The following is a 24,227-nucleotide window of genomic DNA, read 5'->3' as shown; positions in this document are numbered from 1 at the left end:
GGTATCTTAAAGATAAAAGGTATCTGGACACACAGTCTTTGTGCTTTAAAAGGAGGATTTTATTCACAAAGACCAACATGGGAACAGAATGTGAAGGAACAAATGCACCCTCGCACACTCGCACTGGAGTGATCGTGAAACGTTGGGGGGTGGTGGGGAAGTCGCAACAGGGGTGAAGTGCTCACACACACGCACAATGAACTAGTACAAACTATCAGGGAACGAACAAATACGTTGTCTGGACCCCCTGAATCATGACAAACAACGGCTCTACGCTACTGGGAATCTACTCAGGACACTCCTAGACCCCTGTGGAAGTGCACCCTCTCAGTTGTGGTCTCGACCCCAGCAGCAATCGGAAAAGAGAAAGAGAGCCCACGTGTACCATCTTTTATAGGGCTGTAGCGGGGTGGAGCCCGCTCAGGTGAAGCAAGCCAATGATTCAGGGTCAAGAGCAAAGGGGGGTTATGAGCCAATCCTCAGCTTCCCTACTATTGATGTGAGGACCACTGGGTAAAATTTCATGTCACTGGCCTACAATTACCCATTTCAATTCCAGTAACCTCAATTTTAATTTTACTTAAGCATCTCTGAGTGTCAAAGGGATTAAAATCAATTCAATCTAGCAATTCTGACCCACAGCTTTGCCGGCTATTAAAGGCCATCAGGATTTTTTGGGGCAGGGTCTCCTCACTGCCCCTCCCAAGGTTCTGTAGTTGCTGAGAGCCTGCCACTCGACTCTGGCCCACCATGGTCTAATGAGATTCACGCTCCGCATCTCTCTCCAGAAGTGCAGCCCTGGGGGAGCGTTGGCTACAAATCCAGACAAGAAAGATCTTGTCCCATGTTCTGCTGCAGGTCTGCTCAAAATTCTGCAGAATTTGAAGGAAAGAATTGTATACATGCATTACTGCACATCTTTAGTTTCTTAACTCTCATATGGGAATCATGATTTTGGCTTTGCTTTAAAGTCCTGTATTGCTACAAATATGTACATATTTTGTTTAAGATAACACACATCAAAGCAACACATCTGCCCAACAGCAGACATACATTTTCTGTAAGTGCCCTTCATGTAAACCATCAGTTTAACATGAGCCCCAGTAGAAACTGCAATGCACCTTTTTTTAAAAAAAGAGTGTGGGGGCAGACACCGTTAAAATTCAAGTTCTAACTGGCTTCAAAATGTGTTTAATCAGTTGTTTTTGAGACTTAAGAATGTTTCAGGTTAACCAACAAAAATTGGGAAAATAACTACCCCTGGAAGTCCTAACTGGAAATTATTTTTTTGCTCCAATAATTGAAGCTCTGTCTCAGTAATAATTGTACACTATGCAGAATTTACACGTATATTCATTATGCATGAAAACACCAAACACAGTTTATGGGATGCATTGATTTTCAACGTAAAAGGCTGCAAGAATAACAGTGTAGGTGAAAAATAATGTGTAATTATGACAATAAATGAACATTTGAGTCTGAAGCAGTCTGTAAATACTACAGAGTTTTCTTGCGGTTGTGGCTTTGGGCAAAATTTTTCAGCTAATAGAGCACTACTGTGATCCATTGTATACAAGATTACAAAATCCAGTCTCAATATCTGGAGCTATACAGCTGTCACTTAACTCAAGACTTTAGTGAGCTATTTCACACAAGAGCCCCTGCAACTAAAGTTGTCCCTAAGTACCAATTGTATAGCAGATATTTACCAGAGATTTTTTGAAAATAAGTGATGGTGCATTGCAAGCCACAAAAACGGTCATTATCCATAATGTATAGGAATTCAGCTGAATGGGTTCTGGTTAGGTTTATTTATTATAGATCAAAACTTTAATGGCAATTCCCTCTCTCCAGCAACATCGCTCAGCGAAATCCTAAATACATTCACAAAGTCATATGTTTGTCCATTGATCCCGCAAGTTGCACTGTAAAGCAATAGCTACTTACCCTGAATTTAGAGGAATAAACAGGGATCCCTGACGATTGTTAGAGTGATGTAGGCTGATTTTAGTTTTCATTTAGAGGCAGTGGATTATATTGTTCATGTTGGTGCTTCAGTCAAATGTGCAGTGGAGCTGAAACAAGCTCACTTTGCAATCTAAATACTGACAATGATCCCATAGTTTTTGGTTTCCTTTCACTGATGCTGTTAGCTGCTTGAACATTCAGCTTATTGAATATTCAGCCCATTCACAAAATTACTTGGAGGCAACAAAATATCTGAAGAGAAATCCCTCAGACTGACATTTTTTTTTCCTCCTAACTGCTGTAATTTAGTTACATTAGACTCGGGAAATTCCAAGGTACAAGGTACAATGTACAAGGTTCGGAGGACTTCGGAGCAGCTAAGTTTTTTCGTTGTATCACTTTTATTAGGGTTTTAAGTGTAAGGGTTAGTTTTTGTTAGGGTTTTAAGTGTAAGGGCTAGATTTTTATAACTTGCTTTTGTAAGTGTTTTAAAAGTTTTTTCTAACTGGTTGAGTGGGGGGCTGGACTGTGCGGGCGCGGTGCGGGCAGCTTAAAAAAGCAAACAACCTATAGAGCGGGCAGCTGAGTGAGAGGTAGTTGAGTGGCCGGGCTTTGGCTCAAGGGGCTTCGGCGTGAAGAGGCAAGAGGGGTAAGTAGCTGGTAAGTAGCTAAAGGTAAGGTTCACCTGTTGTCTATTATAGATTTGTAGGTGGGATTAACTAGGGGAAAAAAAGGTAGTCAGATGGAGGACCTGGTCAAGTGCTGCATCTGTTTGATGTGGGAACTCGTGGATTTTGCTGCGGTCCAAGATGGCCACATCTGCAGTCAGTGCTTGAGGCTGGACGAACTTCGGCTCAGTTGATGAGCTGGAGTCGCAGCTACAAACACTGCGCAGCATAAGGGAGGGAGAGAGTTATGTAGACATGGTCCATCAGGAGACAGTCAACCCCCTTAGAGCAGGTACATCTGAGGTTCAGGATGCAGATAGAATGGTGACTGTCAGGGGAGGGAAGAGGAAGAAGTAGTCAGGCAGGCAGACAGAACAGGGAACCCCGGAGGCTGTTCCCCTCAGAAACAGGTTTTCCGCCTTGGAGGCTGTTGAGGGGGATGACCTGCAGGGGCCTAGCTGCGGTAACCAGGTCTCTGGCACTGGGACTGGTACTGAAGCTCAGAAGGGAAGGGTGGGAAAGAGACATGCGGTAGCGATAGGGGACTCGATAGTCAGGGAAACAGATAGAAGGTTCTGTGGCAGTGAGCATGAATCCCGGATGGTATGTTGCTTCCCAGGTGCCAGGGTCTGGGATGTCACTGATCAGGTCCACAGGATTCTTGAGCAGGAGGGAGAGCAGCCAGAAGTTGTGGTCCATGTTGGCACCAACGACATAGGTAGGAAGGGGGATGAGGTCCTGAAGAGCGAGTTCAGGGAGCTAGGCAGGAGACTGAGGAACAGGACCTCAAGGGTAGCAATCTCGGGATTGCTGCTGGTGCCACGCGATAGTGAAGGTAGGGACAGGATGAGGTGGCAGATAAATGCATGGCTGAGAAGTTGGTGCAGGAGTGAGGGTCTTAGATTTCTGGATCATTGCGATCTCTTCTTGGGAAGGTGGGACCTGTACAGAGAGGACGGGTTACACCCGAACCAGAAGGGGGCCAATATCCTTGCGGCTAGGTTTGCTTGGGTGGTTTAAACTAGTTTGTGAGGGGGAAGGGAACCGGAGGAGTAGGTCAGAGGAAGAAGGGCATGGGGAAAAGTTGGATCAAACAGGTAGAGAGGCTTTGGGGAAGGAGAAGCAGAATACAGGCTATAAAAGTAGTAAGGTAGATGGACTGAAGTGTGTTTACTTAAATGCAAGAAGCATCAGGAATAAGGGAGATTAACTGAGGGCTTGGATAAATATGGGGGACTATGATATTGTGGCTATTACTGAGACATGGCTGATGTCAGGGCAGGAGTGGATATTGAATATTCCTGGTTTTCGGTGTTTTAAGAGGGATAGGGAAGGGGGGAGAAGAGGAGGACGGGTGGCGATACTGGTCAGGGACACTGTTACGGCTGTGGAAAGGATGGATGTTGTAGAAGGATCATCTCTAGAGTCCGTATGGGTGGAAGTAAGGAACAAGAAAGGAGCAGTTACTCTACTAGGAGTATTCTATAGGCCCCCCGGTAGCAGTAGAGATATAGAGGAGCAGATTGGCAGGCAGTGTTTGGAGAGAAGCAAAAATAACAGGGTTGTTATAATGGGAGACTTCAACTTCCCAAATATAGACTGGAACCTGCTTAGTGCCAAAGGTTTAGATGGGATGGAATTTGTTAAATGTGTCCAGGAGGGATTCCTGACGCAGTATGTCGACAGGCCAACTAGAGGGAATGCTATGCTAGATCTAGTTTTAGGAAATGAACCAGGACAGGTGAAGGATCTGTTGGTGGGTGAGCATTTGGGGGACAGTGACCATTGCTCCATAACCTTTAAATTTGTCATGGACAGGGACAGGTGCAGAGAGGACAAGAGGTTTTTCAATTGGGGAAGGGCAAACTATGAGGCTATAAGGAGAGAACTTGGGAGTGTAAATTGGGACGTCCTTTTTGAAGGGAAATGTACTATGGAGATGTGGTCGATGTTCAGGGATCTTATGCAGGATGTTAGGGATAAATACGTCCCGGTGAGGCAGAGAAGGAATGGCAGGGTGAAGGAACCGTGGGTGACGAGAGAGGTGGAACGACTAGTTAGGGAGAAGAAGGTAACATACATAAGGTATAAGCAGCAAGGTTCAGACAGGGTCCGTGAGGAATATAGGGTAGTGAGGAAGGAACTTAAGAAAGGGCTGAAGAGAGCTAGAAGGGGACATGAAATGGTGTTGCCTAGTAGGGTTAAGAAAAATCCCAAGGCCTTTTTCACGTATGTGAAGAGTAGGAGGATGGCTAGGGTAAAGGTAGGTCCGATTAAGGACAAAGGTGGGAGATTGTGCCTGGAGGCGGCGGAAGTGGGAGAAGTTCTCAATGAGTACTTCTCTTCGGTATTCACCAAGGAGAGGGGTCTTGATGACGCGGATGGGAGTGCTGGTAAGGGTAATATTCTTGAGGTTGTAGATATCAAGAGAGAGGATGTGTTGAAGTTGTTAAATAATATCAAGACAGAAATCTCCAGGGCCTGACGGGATATTCCCCAGGCTGCTTCAAGAGGCAAGGGAGGAGATTGTTGAACCACCGGTAAGGATCTCTGAGTCCTCGTTTATCCATGGGGATGGTGCCGGAGGATTGGAGGGTGGTGAATGTTGTCCCCTTGTTCAAAAAAGGTAGTAGGGATAGTCCAGGGAATCACAGACCGGTGAGTCTCACGTCTGTGGTGGGTAAGCTGTTAGAAAGGATTCTAAGGGATAGGATCTAGGAACACTTAGAGAAACATAGACTGATTAGGGACAGCCAGCAGGGCTTTGTGAAGGGAAGATCTTGCCTCACAAGCCTGATAGAGTTCTTTGAGGAGGTGAGGAGGAAGATTGATGAGGGTAGTGCAGTGGATGTGGTCTATATGGATTTTAGTAAGGCGTTTGATAAGGTTCCTCATGGTAGGCTTCTTTAGAAGGTCAGAGGCCAAGGGATCCAGGGAAGCTTGGCTGTGTGGATTAGGAATTGGCTTGCCTGTAGAAAGCAGAGGGTTGTGGTGGAGGGAGTGCCCTTGGATTGGAGGGCAGTGACTAGTGGTGTCCCGCAGGGATCGGTTCTGGGACCTCTACTTTTTATCATATTTATAGATGACTTAGATGAGGGGGTGGAAGGCTGGGTTAGTAAGTTTGCAGATGACACTAAGATCGGCTGTGTTGTGGATAGTGTGGAGGGCTGTCGGAGCTTACAGGGGGATATTGATAGGATGCAGAGCTGGGCTGAGAAGTGGCAGATGGAGTTCAATCCAGAGAAGTGTGAGGTGGTACACTTTGGAAGGACAAACTCCAGAGCAAGGTAAATGGCAGGATGCTTGGCAGTGTAGAGGAGCAGAGGGATCGGCGGGGGGGGGGGGTTCATATTCACAGTTCACTGAAAGTTGCCTCACAGGCGGATAGAGCAGTTAAGAAGGCATATGGGGTGTTAGCTTTCATAAATCGTGGGATTGAGTTTAAGAGCCGCGAAGTGATTATGCATCTTTACTCTAGTTAGATTACACTTAGAGTACTGTGTTCAGTTCTGGTTGCCTCATTATAGGAAGGATGGGGAGGCGTTGGAGAGGGTGCAGAGGAGATTTACCAGGATGCTGTCTGGATTAGAGCATATGGAATATGAGGAGAGGCTTAAGGTGCTAGGGCTTTATTCACTGGAAAGGAGGAGGATGAGAGGAGACATGATAGAGGTATATAAAATATTGAGAGGAATAGATAGGAGTAGACAGTCAGTGCCTCCTTCCCAGGGCACCAATGCTCAAGACAAGAGGGCATGACTTTAAGGTTATGGGTGGGAGGTTCAGGGGAGATGTCAGGGGGAGGTTTTTCACCCAGAGAGTGGTTGGTGCATGGAATGCACTGCCTGGGGTGGTGGTGGAGGCAGATACATTGGACAGGTTCAAGAGTTTGTTGGATAGGCATATGGAGGAATATGAGATAGAGGGATATGCGGGAGGCAAGGGTTAGATAGTGTGAGGGTGGTTTGATGGACGGCACAACATGGTGGGCCGAAGGGCCTGTTTTGTGCCGTAGGGTTCTTCTATGGTTCTAAATCTATTTGTCATGTACCAGCAACAAAAGAAACACACCGAATCATGTATAAGTGTTAAAAACTATTTTATTAATAACTACTTACAATAATAAGAAAAATAAAAGTAAAGATGTTAGATCTTAAACATTAACCCAAAAACTAAACTCGAAGTGTGTGTGTGGCAAATTCCCAAACTCCAAGTCCGGGAATAGTTCTCAAAGTTCAGTTCAGCAAACCGTAAGGCGAAACGTGAGCAAAGGCTTCTGCAAAGCCACCGTTGACTGAAGAGGAAATGCAGAGAGAAAATAGAGAGTAATTACGAAATCCAAATGTTCCACGATGGAACTCATACGACACCTGAATCACTGATGATCTCCATTCCTTTGTTCCGAGGTATCTGCCACCCCGAAAGGCATCCGAGATGTGGCCGTCCACACAAATACCTGTTTCCTTCTACAGGTTAACGACAAAGTGGCCTCCACTGGATTATTCCAAGAATCCATACGTGGATTGTAGTGACAGACAGTCATTGTTTTTCATCCATCGATACAGAGACCAGCAGGCAAGAGTCTCTCTCCCTCTCTCTGACTGACTCCGACTGCTGCTCCAAAAACGGCATCACGTCCTTATCTCCTGTTGTCGTCATCACGCCACACACACACACACACACACTACTGTGCTATGTCTTAAAGGGACATTCCCCAATAACAACCTAATCCGTAACATATTAACCAACATTTATTCTGACATTAACTTCCTCTAAACGTTAAAGTGAGCTAAAAACTGTATTTAGATTTGAACAGTGAAAAGACTTAATACTTCTCAATTGTCTTTTGACTTGCACGTTTGCAATCAAATTGCTGTTGCTTGTTTTAAGCATGGTAGATTAAACCTGAGAGAAATTCACATGCTGAAACTTCACGCTTTGTGATCAAGATAAAGCTCTGCATTAAATATGGCTGCACATTTAGCCAATCTTTCATAGCAGTCAACAAACACCCTTACAAAAAGTTTATTCCATTTGCTAGACACTGCCGTCTGTGGTGGGAACTTCAGAAGGGGCCCAAAGTAGTATCATCCACTGAGTAATTTTGCCTCAAGATGATTCTCACATGATTCGTCCCTTTTTAAACAAAAGCGATGTAGGCCAGTTACCTGCATTTTAAGAAATCTCTCTTGTGAAGTCATGTCAATACAACTGAAATTAATTAACTCCCAGAACCTGGGAAATAGGCTAATTTCAAAAAGCTGCTATCTTCAGACGAATTAGCAATTTCAAAATATCAGAATTGAGTAAAGCTTTACATTACCTGCCCTGAGATACCTTGCAATAACAATTTTAAAAACTCCCAATAATTTTTTTCCTGTCAGAGGCTAATATTTTAGGTGGAAAACAAAGTGTAGGAAAATAGTGCTCAAAATATTAAAAGACATTTCAGATCGATAAACAACATTGGTTAGGGTGGTGGAGTCACCCCCAGCAGAAGCTTTTGCCTCTCATGCCCACTTCACTACTTAAGATTATGGGTGCTCCTGTGCCTTTTCTGTTTCCCTGTCCAATTCCCACATCCACTAAGTGTCCAAAAATCCATCACTCAGTCTTAAATATAGACAAAGACTGATCAGCACAGCTCTCAGGGGTAGTGAATTCCAAGGATGTACAACCCCCTGCATAAGGAAATTTTGCCATATCAGTCCTAAGTAAATAACTGCACCCCCCCCCCCCCGCCCCCATCACTTCTCTAGTTTCTCCTTCTAGAGGAAACAGCCTCCTGGCATCTACCCTGAGAATGACTGGAGCCAAATCACACCAAAATGTTTCATTGGACAATCCCCTCTTCTGAAGTGGTGAAGTGGCCATCTCCCTGGCCCTACACTCAGCTCTGGAGCATCTGGACAGTAAAGACACCTACGTTAGACTACTGTTTATTGACTACAGCCCTGCCTTCAATACAATAATCCCAAGCAAGCTTGTCACCAAACTCCATGACCTAGGACTCAACACCTCCCTCTGCAACTGGATCCTTGACTTTCTAACAGACCGCAATCAGTGAGGATAGGCAGCAATACCTCCAGCACGATTATTCTCAACACTGGTGCCCCACAAGGCTGCGTCCTCAGCCCTCTACTCTACTCCCTATACACTCATGACTGTGTGGCCAGATTCTGCTCTAACTCCATCTACAAGTTTGTAGATGATACCACCGTTGTAGGCCATATCTCAAATAATGACGAGTTGGAGTACAGGAAGGAGATAGAGGGCTCAGTGGAATGGTGTCATGACGACAACCTTTCCCTCAATGTCAAAAAAACAAAAGAGCTGGTCATTGACTTCAGGAAAGGGGGCAGTGTACATGCACCTGTCTACATCAATGGTGCTGAGGTCAAGAGGGTTGAGAGCTTCAACTTCCTGGGAGTTAACATTAACAGCCTGTCCTGGTCAAATCACGTAGATGCCACGGCCAAGAAAGCTCACCAGCGACTCTGCTTCTTCGGGAGGCTAAAGAAATTTGGTTTGTCCCCTTTGACTCTCACCAACTTTTACCGATGCACCATAAAAAGCATCCTATCTGGATGTATCACGACTTGGTATGGCAACTGCTCTGCCCAGGACCGCAAGAAACTGCAGAGAGTTGTGGACACAGCCCAGCGCATCACTGACACCAGCCTCCCCTCCTTGGACTCTGTCTTTACCTCTCATTGTCTTGGTGAAGCAGCCAGCATAATCAAAGATCCCACCCACCTGGGACATTCTCTCTTCTCTCCTCTTCCATCGGGTAGAAGATACAGGAGCCTGAGGGCACGTACCACCAGACTTAAAAACAGCTTCTACCCCACTGTGATAAGACTATTGAACGGTTCCTTTATACAATGAGATGGATTAATACCTCACGATCTACCTTGTTATGACCTTGCACCTTATTGCACTGCACTTTCTCTGTAGCTGTGACACTTTACTCTGTGGTGTTTTTACCTATATGACATAAATGCACTTTGTACTAACTCAGTGTAACTGCACTGTGTAATGAATTGACCTGTACGATCGGTTTGTAAGCCAAGCTTTTCACTGTACCTCGGTACAAGTGAATAATAAACCAATACCAAAAGCCTCCATTACTGACATTCTGTGGTGATTACACCACCCTAACCAGTATAAAACTCACTGTATTAATTCTTGAAGTCCAATAGTATCTCAGCAAGACTCAGTTAAATCTCTGTTCTCCAACCCACTTGCAATGAAGACAAACATACCATTTGTTGGTTGTATCTGTACGTTCACTTTCTGTTCCAGGACTGAGAATAAATATTGATGTGCACATTTACAAAAAAAAATACTGATTCCTATTTTTACCATACTACAGCTTATAATTTCCCATAGAAACTCCATCTGCCACCCGATTGCTCATTTGCTTGACCTATCTGTGTCACTTTACAGACTCCTTGCATTATTCTCACAGCTCTTACCACACTTGGCTTTGGATCATCATGACAGAGTTGAATGGTTGATATTGGGGTACAGAAGGGCAGTGGGGTTGCAAGAATATAGAAAGGGAAATGAGGTGTCTGTAGTGTCATTTTGAATGCTTGTAATAAAAGTCATAGGATTAGCCACCATAGGAGACCTTTTGTCTCATAATGCCAATGTCAACTCTTTGTAGGAGAATTATCCACTTAGTCCTATGCTTTTTCTCTTATGCTCCTGTAATCTTTATTTAATCAAGGAAAGAATGGCCAAATGCTATTTCACATCTATATCCATCTTTGTACATTAATCAAGAGAGAAAATTATGACAAATAAATTGGGAACGATAAGGATTATTCATGGTACCATTCTCAAAATAAGTAAAATTAATCCCAAAGCAAGTATTACAGCATGAAAGTAAAACTTATTTCTTACCAGGTGGCTTTGAATTTCTGTTGACTAGACATTGTTGCCTTTTCTCAGACCTGTCTCCTCAACTACCCTTCACCCGTCTCCCCAATTTTGCATTTGTTTTTGCTCCTAAACTGAGCCTTTTGAAGGCTAGAGGATTTTGTTTATCCCCCAGTTCGATTGACGACTCCATAATCAGTTTATTAACTTTAAGAAAGAAATAAAAGTTGGTTTCAATAAAGTTAAAAAGCAACAAAAGACAATAATTGTTTTTTATTCTGTGCAATAAGATCTATTACACTAATGAAGTGGATGGAATAAGTTTAAGCAGATATCTACAACAAGAAGTTTTTTTGACAACTATTACAAAACAAACAAAGTATATTAAAAAACTTAAGTACTTTGGTTTACAAACTCAGTATGTATAAGCACTTACTAGTCCAAAATCATACTTTTCAGATTTTTTAAAAACAGAATTCTCGATTATTGACACTTCTCATACTAATTAAAATTGATATGTATGTTACGTGTAGCTTATAGAAAGTTCATATTATATACAAATCTTTAACATTCTTCTGTAAAATGCAGGGTGAGGTGTTGGGCAGCCACTTACTAGCAAGTGTGTCTTTAAAACCCCACTGGGCAGGTGTGCAGCATTTCCAGGTTTTTGAAGATTTCAATATTTAACAGGACAAAGAGTGAATAACACATCTACCTAATAAAAAAAACAGCACTGAACTAGCAAATGTGCATTCCAGGACTTCTTTTTTTCCCGGCTACCATACATGCAAGAGAGATGATTTTCTTTCCATGAACAAAACATTTTTCCCTGCATATTTCCTATTTGTGGTTATCTATAGTCACATAGGCTTGAAACGACGACACTAATTCTGACCTTTATCAGTTTGATATATTTTTGATACATTTTGGAAAACTTAGAGAGAAGTCATTTAAAGAAAACACAGTTTACCACAGGAAAAATCTGGACAAAATATTACATCAATCTCACGTGAATCAGTGTCAAGCAGCTGCTCAAATTAATATAAACTCCTCACATCTAACACATTCCATAAATATTTTGAACAAAAATCCAGCTATCTTTTCAAACAAAAAAAATATCCAGATATATTGCCATTGTAATGAAACCAAATCCATCAGTGTTCTGTCATTGGCAGAGATATCAGGAGTTTTCACATGCAAAACTAAAACTGAAATATAAGAATTGCTGTCAGTGATACCCTACTCCTCTAAGGGCTATACTGAAGTCCACTAAGACAGGAAAAGTTCCAAAATTACTGATGTTAGCTTCAACTTTTGACACAATATTCTTGCTGTAAAAAAGAGACCTTGATGATTAAGCTGGAGCCGAGTTTTTTTTAAAAAAGTGTTTTGCCATAATTACTGATCTTGAAAAGTTAGTTGTATTTTTATGGAATGTCAAATTCTCTATTCCAAGATTAAAATATTTTTTTAAATTATGAAAAAAATTCTTTTAACAACTTGATCCCATCTGTTTGACCTGTTCTTTACTTTGCATCTTCAAAGCTGTGTAACTGGAATGACTGAATGCCAATTGATACAGCCTAGTTTAAATTTTGTGAGAGCTCTGCAGTACAATTGGTGGTAAGTGTGATGACATTTACTAGACACTAGAAACTTCTCCATAGCTAATATCGGAATGAAATCAGTAGAAATCCACATCTCAGCAATCGCTTGATCTTCTTGGCAAAATTATTCAAGGTCAGAGGTGAGCGCTATCACTTTACAGCTGACTGTAAAGTTTGGGCTAAAATGTTTTTCATGAACTCAAATGAAAATAATGATTGAATCTGTTTCTACTTAACTAGGCCTATTCTTTGGTGGTGGTACTGGATGGAGGAGGGGAACAACAATCCTTAAATATTTTGCAAACAGTAATATACTATAATGACACAATAAAATGGCTCCCTCAACAACTGAGCAACTTGTATATTAAGTGGAACTTAACCTTTCGCAAGTACGTCAGTGTATGATACCCATTAAATAAAAAAAAATCAGTTGAAATGCCAGACAACTGTTAAACAGAAGTTGCCTGTGGTTAAAAATGAAAGAGGAAAACACTGGTTGAATTAATTGTCAATTTATATACAAACCATTTACAACAACGTAATTTGTTAAGTACCAAAAACTTAGTTCTTGTCTATCAGGGCAATACACCAATGAAATACACTTTTAGTCTGGAACGAATAAAAGAGAAAATATCCTTAGAAACCAGATCTGCATTTAAATAGCACCTTTCATACCCTGGGGTGTCCTAAAGCACTTTGCAGCCAATTAAGTACTTTAGAAGTGCAGTAACTGCTACATTGTAAGAAATAGAAATGCTTATTTGCAAAGAGCAAACACCCACTAACAGTGATAAGACAATGACCAGATATTCTGTTTTAGTGAGAAATAAATAGATATTGGCAAGAACAATGCAGATAATTCCCTACCTTGCCTTTCTAATACTGCCAAAGTATCATTTATGCACAGCTGGAAAGGCAGGTGAGATCTCGAGTTAAAATCTCATGTGATCGAATGTACATCCACCCCTTTGGTACTACACAAAGTTACATGATTTTTGTATTCAAGCCTCTGGAGTGTCTCTGTTGTCAGGGACTTCATTTGGCTAACACACTGAATCAAGGCTCTATGCAGATGCTACTGGGAACAATTTTGCATAAGAATAGGAATAATAACCTTCAGTGCCTGGGCCAACATTTAGCCCTCTCTCAATAATGGTAATTACTGCTGATTCTGGGCGTTTGCAGAATGCAAATTGGCTGTATATCCTTTTCTATATTATAATATTGATTGCATTTTACAAGTTCTTCATTGGCCATTAATTACTTTAGAGCATCCTGAAATGTGATACATAAATGCAAATCCTTCCTGTTTCTCTTTATTCTGTTTTCTTGTTTGGTTATTCAAATACTTAAAATGCTTTTCACTTATTCATCTGATGTACAAGAACTATCACTAAAACATTTCTCCTCAATAATTTCCATTTTACATTTAGTTGATCTCATTTTCATTACAAAAAATATTTAAATCAAAGTTTGCAAGGTTAGGACACAGCCGTATGTACAAAAATGTTTAGAAATACTATAAAAATCAGTATTGACCAGATTTTGCTTTGTCGTACCTGGAACCATATATAGCTACCCATGTTCCATGCACAAACAATAGATTTTCCTTTTCTCATGACACCCTCATTTACTGATGTGACTATATTTCCACTATGAGTGTCCATTTAGGCTTCTATCTCAAACTTTGAAACATCAAATGACTTTAAAGAACCTGTGAAATGCCCACTCAAATCATAAATTAATAATATCCTTAATGATCAATCTTCTAGATTAAACAGCGGCATTTGGTTTGACAAATATCTTCCCACATAGAAACCTTCCTAATAGAGTTCTCCTCTACCTCAAATCAGCTAAAGGCAAACAAGCAGGACAATATTTAAATCAATCAACTTAGATTACAAAACGGTTAGCAAAAAGTAGCCAATTCAAGTTAAATGTGTGATGAGCTTCGATGATGTCTTGGTCTAGCCAACTTCACTAAATTCTTCATAAAAACAAGAGCACATCAAACCAAAAAAAATCATCATTGTGTCTTTTTGGGAAAAGAAAATCCGGGAAATACACACCTTTTCAATCTAAACCTGTAAAAGTGCATTCTATCAGAAAATAACTCGTATGAAAGGATAGAATCATGGAAGGATTTTGTCAGAGTTGTTTATCTAATTGTCACCTCCGGATGATGCTACAACTGCCTCAATATTGATTGACAAAGATGGGAGAGTGCAGGGAAAAGAGCTCATCAGGCAGAACTCTCTACTAAGTGCTGGTGAACTTTATGTCAGTGGTGGAGAAATTATTGAAGAAAATTCTGAACTTATGGGATTTACATTCATTTGGAAAGGCTGGGATTGATTAGCAAGTCAGCGTGGCTTTATGAGGGGCAAATCCTGTCTCACTAATTTGATTAAGTAACCAAGGATATTGATGAAGACAGTGCAGTAGATATTTTGTACATGGACAAGCAAGGCATTTAACAAGGTCCTGCATGTTAGGCTGGTCCAGAAGGTTAAGGCATACAGAATACAAAATTGGCTTGTTGACAGAAGGCAAAGGGTAGTGGTGGAAGGATGTTTTTCTGATTGGAAGTCTGAGACTACTGGTGTAGAAGAGGAATCGGTGCTATGACCGTTGCTGATTGTGATATACATGAATGACTTGGATGTGAATGTGGCACGTATGATTAGGAAGTTTGATGATATGAAAATTGGTGTTGTGGATAGTGCGGAAGATTATCTAAGGTTATGGCAGGGTACAGTTGGGCAGAGCGATAGCAGATGAAATTTAATCCTGACACATGCATGGTGATGCATTTTGAGAAAGTCATACATGGCAAATGGTAGGGCACTAGGGAATGTTGAAGAACAGAGACCTAGGAATCCTAGTCCACAGTTCCCTGAAAGTGGCCAAATCAGGTAGATAGGATGGTGAAGGTAGCACATGGCATGTTTACCATCATAGGTCAGGGCATTGAAGAGTTGGGATGTTATGTTGCAACTTTACAAGACATTAGTTAGGCTGTACTTAGAGTATTGTGTGCAGCTCTGGTCGCCACACCCTAGGAAGGATGTGATTGTGCTGGAGAGTACAGAGCAGATTCACCAGGATGTTGCATGGCTTGGAGAATGTTCATTATGGGGAAGAGACTGGCTAGGCTTCCCTGGAGCGAAGGAGGCTGAGGCTGACCAGATAGAGGTATATAGGATTATGAGAAGCATAGATAGTCAATATCTTTTTCCTGTGGTAGGAGTATCAAAACAAAAGAGGGCGTAGTTTTAAAGGTGATCTGAAGAGTAAGTTTTGTTTTAAACAGATGCACAGTGGTTGATATCTGGAACTTGCTGCCAGAGGAAGTGATGGAATCAGATATAAATACTTTGAGACACTTAGCCAGACACTTAAGTCATGGAGGGTGACAAATGTTATTCCTTTGTTCGAGAAAGGAAGTAGGGATAACCCTGGGAGTTATAGACTGGTGAGTCTTAGTTCAGTGGTGGGCAAATTATTGCAGAAGATTCTTAGGCACAGGATTTATGAGCATTTGGAGAAGCATAGTCTGATTAGAGATAGTCAGCATGGTTTTAAGAGGAGCAGGTCCTGCCTCACGAGCCTGATTGAATTCTTTGAGGACGTGACAAAATATATTGAGGGTAGAGCAGTGGATGTGGTGTATATGGACTTTAGTAAGGTGTTTGATAAGGTTCCTCATGATAGGCTCATTCAGAAGGTTGGGAGGCATGGGAACCAGGGAAACTTGGCTGTGTGGATTCAGAATTGGCTTGCCAATGGAAGGCAGAGGGTGGTTGCAGATGGAGTATATTCTGCCTGGAGGTCGGTGACCAGTGGTGTTCTGCAGGGATCTGATCTGGGACCTCTGCTCTTTGTGATTTTTATAAATGACTTAGATGAAGAAGTGAAAGGGTGGGTTAGTAAGTCTGCAGATGACACGAAGGTTGGTGGTGTTGTACATAGTGTAGAAGGTTGTCAAGGGTTACAACACGACATTGATAGGATGCAAAGCTGGGCTGAGAAATGGCAGATGGGAGTTCAACCTGGAAAAGTGTGAAGTAATTCACTTTGGAAGGTCAAATTTGAAGGCAGAACACAGGGTTAATGGCAGGATTCTTAGCAGTGTGGAGGAACAGAGGGACATTGGGGTCCAAGTCCATAGATCCCTCAAAGTTCCTGCACAAGTTGATAGGGTTGTTTACAAGGGTTGTTGGCCTTCATTAGTCGGGAGATTGAGTTCAAGAGCCACAAGGTATTGTTGCAGCTCAATGAAACCCTGGTTAGACCACACTTAGAATATTGTGTTCAGTTCTGGTCACCTCACTATAGGAAAGATGTGGAAGCTTTAGAGAGGGTGCAGAGGAGATTTACCTGGATGCTACCTGGACTGGAGAGCATGTCTTATGAGGATAGGCTGAGCGAGCGAGGGCTTTTCTCTTTGGAGCAAAGGAGTATGAGAGGTGACGATAGAGGTGTACAAGATGGTAAGAGGCATAGATTGAGTGGACAGCTAGAGAGAGACTTTTTCCCAGGGAAGAAATGGCTAACATGAGGGGGCATAATTTTAAGGTGATTGGAGGAAAGTACAGGGGGGCTAACAGAAATAAGTTTTATTTTACACAGAGAATGGTGGGTGCATGGAACACGCTGCCTGGGGTGCTGGTAGAGGCAGATACATTAGGGACATTTAAGAGACTCTTAGATAGACACATGGATGACAGAAAAATGGAGGGGTACGTGGGAAGGAATGGTTAGATTGATCTTAGAGTAGGTTAAAAGGTCGGCACAACATTGTGGGCTGAAGGGCCTGTACTGTGCTAAAATGTTCTATGTAAGGATAAGGTCCTAATGTAGGCAAATGAGAATAGTGTAGATGGGCTGTAAACTCTATGTTTACCTCTTGGAAGTACATTTTCTTTATGGTCTACTGCTTTAAAAAGGTCCATTAATACAGTAGAACTCTTTTAATCCAGCACACTTGGGACTTTGGTGGTACTTGACTGGCAGACATTCCAGACTATTAGATGCTATTCTAATTAATACTCCAATACTCTTCCAATTCACTTGTTTAAAGATGTTACACAGTATAGCAGTATAATAAGTTTTCCACTGAACCCAGCAAGTTTGAAAAGAGCACAGGAACTAGGGCCACAGTGAATTAGAGGGAGCTTGGGAGCCAGCACTTGGTGAGCTAGATGCTGAATTAGACAAGTTTTATTGCAATCAGCTAATTAAAGAATTCATTTGATGGAGCATGCTAAATTAAAAGAGTTCCAGAGTAGGAAAAAGATTTCTCAAAAGCAATTAATTCTTATTTGGAGAGGAGGCCTCATCCACATTATCCAAAATGCAGAATCCATGAATTATCAGTAACTTCAGAATCATGTTCTACAAAAGTTTTCGGTCGTAATTTTGATAAAATTTGCTCCAATGAAATAACACTAATTGCTACAAAGGGCACTTAGCATAATAGTCACAAAGATTGTGAACTCTGTTTAGGATTATTGCCGAATCAATATATACACATTTGTAATGATATTTTGAAAAGAGAACCGCACCTGTTCAATAAAAGTAGCTTTACTTATTCCAGTTGCTGAGGAAAAACATTTTTTGAACAATTATATAATTATTTTTCATGTCTCCTAGTATTTTAGACTTTGCCTTACATCACATATTATAGAGCAACTGTGCACATGCAGTTGAATAGCAGTATGGTGATAAGATTCGAGCAGCTGCTTACCTTCTCTCTCTAAATAGGGAACCAATATCAAGATTAGACCTGGGAACTACTTTGCATTAAGGATAAGGAGTTCATTTTGTTGGTTTTTTTTTGCTGCTAGGCTTCTAGAATGGGCTAGGAAAATTCCAAATAATAAATCTAATTTGTTTCCCTAAGTACATGAACATTTTGGGCTGGGGTCCAGAATGAGAAACCAATAACTTGTATACCTGGCTTCTCAGTTAAACCAAGTTCTTTTCTGGTTATTTTCCCTAAAAGCTCTTGTCCAAATCTGTAACTTCACCAAATTAGAGCTCATTAGAGTGACAAATTGCATATAGCGAGGAGTACAATAACACAAAAGTATGGAAAAATTATACAACAGTGACAATAAGTCATAGAACATATTACATCCAATACAAAAGCACAGCTTCTAAAATGACAAGGCAGCATCCATCCTGTTATTGAAATGAAACACTAGAGTACTCTGCAAATGCACAAACATATACAAATTATAGGAAGTATAATGATCAAAAATATCTATTTCACCCACATACAAGCTTATTATTCCAAAATGTACTTAATATTCCTGATAGCCCTTTGTGATCACTCCATACGAAATTACAATACTGTTAGCTTAAAGATGTTTTCTGATGTGCTCATTCCTTCACATTACATTCACTTTGTCTTATTCAATGCTGGTAGGTTGAAGTTGATTTCTGTGAGTAGATAGAGCACTACTGCAAATTGAGCTTACTTTTTCTCTTCATACCTGGTAATCCTTAGTTACCATAATTTACTTATTTTTCAGACTTTTCAATGGGTGTGGTAAAGCTCTCCAGTCGGAAAGCATCAAAGCACAAGGTAAGTTGTCAAATTCTTGAAGCTGGAGTCATCATATGTAGGTCGGTTATACTGTAAAGAATAGACCTTCCCAACAGTGGCTGAAATCAATCTCCATTCAAGAGTATCAAAACACAGGCCAATAGTTGTTTACTGGTGCAGTATTTTCCATGAGCTAAAATCACAACCTTCCATCTTTGAAGAGTATGTTCAACATTTTAATGGTGAGCAGAATGTTGCAAAATCTCCAGCAGAGTCAATTGGTTCAAAGCTAGCTGCATTTTCCAAAGTGAACTGTATCTTAACTTCCAACAACTGTTTCAGAATCACCCTTTGGTATTAATTCCACTTAGAAATGGTTAAATATTCTTTGAAGCTTACCTATTAGCAGCTTGTTAATAATAACTGTAAACTTTAAATAAAAACAAAAAATAACTTTTAAGTTAAGTTTAGAAGGAAATGGAATGGACTTTTTTTTTAAAATACGCTCATACAATAGCAACCATGATTAAAATAATGTTATAAAATTTTGTGTTGATATCGAAAGCTCATTAAATATGTTTTTCACATTAAATCACAAAAAAAAACTTTACAAAATGACATTCCAAATCAGATATTGGAGAAAATTTTAAGCTTTATAGTTCACTTCAGAAAAAAAACAATGCTTGTAATTGGCAATGTCAGCTATTAATCTCATTTTGTTTCGTTTGCAAAACTGGTAAAAACGCTTCTCCCTTTCCCATCCCAGTTCTAATTTTCTTCTTGAATTGTTCAATACAGACATTAGGAGCATTTCCATTGCAAACAGCTCTAAATGCAAGCTAAATATCATGTTTCTATTCTGTAGATGAAAAACTCATGTAATGCCCACTAGCTATTTAATGACATGATTAATACATTTCCATATCGAGCAGAACTATTTCTTTTCAGGCATTCTAGCAGATTCTATACAATATTAAGTATTGTAGGCCATGAGATACTTTTATGCAGATTGTTTAAAAAAACAATGAACTTCGCCTTCAGTAGGAGTTTTGGTTCACACAGCTACTTATACCTCCATTCTCAACACCAACTAGATAGGTTATTGTACATCCACCTATCACAATTCACACCGTGTTCAACTGTCAAGCACTGCATTATAATCAGTTGCAATGCTTCATTGCAAGACACGACCAAAATAGTCAAGTTTATATTTTGTAACGGAGTCCTTACAAAATAATATGAAATGTAGATTCCAACCAACCTTAGGAAGTCCAACCTGTGGTTAAATGTACTTCTAGGACTTGCTCCACATTAACATTTTCATGAATAAACCTATCCCAAACACCACCACCAAAATCAAAGCTAAAGACAAACCTGAAAAGCTTCAATAATTATAAATACAAGAACACTGAGGGTGATAATTGAAGCCCAATAGATAAAACAATGAGTCCGTAATATGAAAGCACCCCAACAAGCAGCCCTAATAAAACCTCTTGAATAATCATGGCTAATACTGATGGGCTAGGTAAGCAAAGGTTATACAAGCCCCCACAGCAGCAATGCCTAAAACAGTCCTAAGCGAAGGCCATGGAATGTCGAAAAGCGGTTGCACATTGTTTCCATAAAGTTCCACAAAGGCATCCTGAAAAAAATAGAAATTAAAGAAAATTAGTGAAGAAACATTTCCAAAATTATTAAAAAATTTAATGCAGTTGATTAAAACCAATGCATTGGCGGAATGTCATTGCCATTTCTTGCAAAATGGATAAACTTTAGCAGCAGGAGTTCATTCTAAGTGTATTCTTCAACTGACTTTTGTGCCAAAACCTAGCTCACAGAACTGAGAATATTAACTGGTGTTATAGAATACATATTTAGGAGATGACTAAACAACCCACAGGCAGTACGTTAGATCACAATAAATTGCTTAATTGAATTCAGTATTTTGTTATCTTGTAGATTATTAAAGTTGCTATACTAATGCGAATATCCAACTAGGTCACCAATTCCAACCTGATCTGACTTTTATTTGACCCACCAAAGTGTGACCAACTCATAATAAATGGCTGAGTTGCTTCTTAGTTTTATAAATCTATAATAATACCAGAAAAAAATAGGAATGGGCAATAAATACAGCTACGCAGTCTAACATGTCTACAGAGCATTCAAAAAAAGGAGAAATTTATTAAAATGAATTAATACTCGTATGCATCTCATTCATAATGAAAAATGGTTGTGTCTGTCTATTCCAGTAAAGATAAGCAAGGCGTAAACAGAGCTCTGCTTGATGGTGTTCTTCCAAGTCTAAGGTACAAGTTAAAACTTGGAAAACAAGTTTGAGACAATTCACATGAAGAAAATCTTACAACCAGCAGAGGGCATTAAGGATTCATGATAACAACACTTATGTCAAATTATAAATTTATTATTTTATCTCATGATACAAGTTATAATAAAACCTTTCAGCAAGTTTCCTGTCTTCCTTGTCCTTAGTGATTAGGATTCTACAATACACAGGACAGAAAACAATGACCTTAAAATTAAACAATTTCTTTCATTAACATCAAGCAAATATAGTAGAAAGGTGAAGGACCAACACCAGTCCCAACAAGGCTAAACACTAACTGGGCTGTGCCAAATGTACATTTCAAGGATGAGAAGCAAGATTGAGCCAGGCAAGACTCCACAGTTCCAAGGTCTTGCAGAAATATAACTCGTTATATAATGACACAAAGAGCATGGCTACCAACTGAAATACCATTAACAACACTTCAAGGCTAATTCATTGCATTATGAAGCTATTTAAAAATCCTGAAAAGCACCATATAATTGCATGTTTATTCATTCCACCAACTACATCTTTAAAATTAAATCAGTAACAGCTAAGAGTCTATCATTCAAATCTCTGAATCAAAAATCTGTTATATCCCAGAACTATATCCTTGTCATTGCATCTTAACAAAATATTTTTGTGCATGTGGCTATTATGGCAGTTCCTAATCCTGTATAAACTGTATAGCCTCAATACACATCGCACAGTCAACAGTAAAATGATTAAGATAAAGACAAATTCACTCAATTTTTCCTCAGATATTGTCCTGCCGGATAAATTACCAGTCCCTGCTCTGATGCACTATCCCTGCCCAGTCTACTGTCTCTGCACCAAAGTGCATGTGTCACAGTTTTTCTCAGAACTACCTTTCCAAATCCTTCTAGTAAAAATGTGTTCAGTTCCTGTCCCACTAAACCTTTCCACACCAACCACTACGCAACTTCAAATTGCAACAGGCAATGCAGCTGGATATCTTTTCCTGACAATGACCCTCCACTTGAAGCCAGCAAGTCTAGTTTGAAAATACTAGAAACTGAAAAATGTTCCTAGTGAATGAAGTTTTCTTATTCACTTTTTTTTTCCCCTCAGAAAGGAACAGTGATAGATTTACTCTCCAACAGATCTAAAACATTAATCAGTTTGACAAAATTTGTCACTGTTCAACCTGGAACATAGGAGGCTGAGGGGTAACCTTTAGAGAGGTTTATAAGATCATGAGAGGCATAGATAGAATGGATGGTCAGATTCCCAGGGCAGGGGAATCTTGAACTAGAGGGTACAGGTTTAAGGTGAGAGGGGAGAAATTTGAAGGAGCTCTGAGGGGTATTTTTGTTTTTTTACACAGAGGGTGGCGAATATCTGGAATGGGCTACCAGCATAGTTGATGGATGCAGATACAATTATAACATTTAAAAGGTGTTTGGACAGATACTTAGATAGGAAAGGTGTAGAGGGATACAGGCCTAATGCGGGTAAATGGGATAAGCATAGATAGGCACCATTGTTAGCACAGACGAGGTGAGCCAAATGGGGCTATTTCTGTGATTCACCATTTTAAAGTGTGGCAGACATTCTATTGCTGGCTACAGGTCTCTGGAGCACATTGTCTGTTCCGAATGGGCCTCTGTGCATGTCTTGCACTGGGAGCTGCCTCGTAGCACTGTGGCCTGGTTAGGTGCGGCCTAAGGGCTCTCTCAATGCAGACAACTGGCTGCACCCACAGAACGGCTTTGCCAGCCACTGAGACTCTGCCCCCAGGCTCACCAGCTGTTGTGCCCTGTTTGGAAATGTCATGGTGCTTCACAGACAGTCAAAAAATTAAAAAGTTTAAGGAAAAAATGTAAAGTGTTGAAAACCACTTAAAGACAATGAAGCAAACAAAACAAAAGGCTACTCTCTCACAGTAGCTGATAACTCCAATCTATTTGAATGGGAACTGTTGTGCTTGTGCGAGGTTTAATCCGGCACGGACTCCCAGACCAAGAGCTGGGAAAAGGTTGTAGAAGACTGTTCAACAGAAGCATTCATGAGCGGAACAATACAGGAGCAGTTGCAGTCAGCAGCAAGGCATGCTTGTGAGCGCTCCGTCAAGCACAGCAGAGGGGAAGCCACATTTCTTGAAGGACGAGCCCAATTTTGTCTCCAATTCTCAGAATTATGGTTTACATTTTCTCTTATGGGATATGCAATCTCTCTTTCATTCTCATTTGTCTATATTAGGTCCAACTACGTTAAGTCCAATTTTCCACGACCACTCTCTACTGATTACAACAAGAATTCACTGGAGAAAGGAAATTTTTTGGTTATCAAACAAAACTTGACACCTAGCCACAAACAGACATTAGGACAAGTGACCATACAGCATGAAAAAGGAGGATTAGCACTTGGAAAGGACCACAGAGAATTCAGATGCATGGTTGAGGGTGGGTAGATGGCTAAAGCCAATGCAATCAATGATTGAATGAATTAGCATATGATTTCTGCAAGGCTTATAGGGCTGGAGGAAGTTGCAGAGAAGGGAGGAGGGAAGAGGCTGTTGATGGATTTGTAAACAATGATCAGAATGATGGAACAACAAAGATGACAAACCAGAAACCCAAGAAGATCAGCAAGCAGAGTAATGCTTAGTGAATGGTTCTTTGTGCGAGTCAGGACACAGACAAAGACAATTTGGACCTGGTCAAGTTTAGAGGAAGGTTTGAGAGCACTGGAATGAGTGCATTTAGAGTGACCATAAGCACACCCCAAGGTTTCTTCAGCAGATGGGCTGAGGCAGCATTAGATATCTGTGGGAGGAACATAGGGGGAACTAAGAAAAGACAATGTGGCTACTCTCCCTTTTCCTCTCCACTACAGCTAGGAAATAAGTAAACAAATATTCACCAGATGCAGCAAATATGACGTTTTAATCTGTCCAAAGCACAAAATGAAAAGTAGAGAAGCACAATGTTCTCAATTTTATAAAAAGCTAGCAGTGGGTGTGGAGGGTTGGGCAGTGGGTGTGGAGGGGTGTGGGTGGAATTGGGGAGGGTGGGGGGAATGTCACTGTATAGTTTGGTGGGGGGGGGGGGTCACAGAGTTCCCCGCCATTCAGGTTTCTTTTTATAACAAACTGCTTTAGTGAAAGAAATGACTGAGATCAAAATAAACAGTGTAACAGTTAATGAGTAACATATTTCAGGAGATTTCATTCAATAACTGAACGTCCTGTT

The 24,227-nt window shown here is 40.6% G+C and overlaps 2 protein-coding genes across 2 annotated transcripts in view; both read right to left on the bottom strand.

Annotated features, from left to right (window-relative positions):
- Nucleotides 1-2,246, bottom strand: part of LOC127570384 (antizyme inhibitor 2-like) — a 44,697-nt gene extending 42,451 nt beyond the window's left edge. The window contains exon 1 of the mRNA XM_052015919.1: nt 1,948-2,246. The gene's annotated coding sequence lies outside the window, so the exon portion shown is untranslated. The remainder of the gene's footprint in view (nt 1-1,947) is intronic.
- An 8,535-nt stretch (nt 2,247-10,781) lies between these two features.
- Nucleotides 10,782-24,227, bottom strand: part of LOC127571012 (apoptosis regulator Bcl-2-like) — a 129,327-nt gene continuing 115,881 nt past the window's right edge. Inside the window, exon 2 of the mRNA XM_052016983.1 lies at nt 10,782-20,325. Coding sequence (XP_051872943.1) covers nt 20,191-20,325 — 135 coding nt within the window. The 3' untranslated portion in view covers nt 10,782-20,190. The remainder of the gene's footprint in view (nt 20,326-24,227) is intronic.

This window comes from Pristis pectinata, chromosome 5 (assembly GCF_009764475.1).
Source record: "Pristis pectinata isolate sPriPec2 chromosome 5, sPriPec2.1.pri, whole genome shotgun sequence".
Taxonomy (NCBI): Eukaryota; Metazoa; Chordata; class Chondrichthyes; order Rhinopristiformes; family Pristidae; genus Pristis; species Pristis pectinata.
This window is presented reverse-complemented; position numbering and strand designations above follow the sequence as displayed.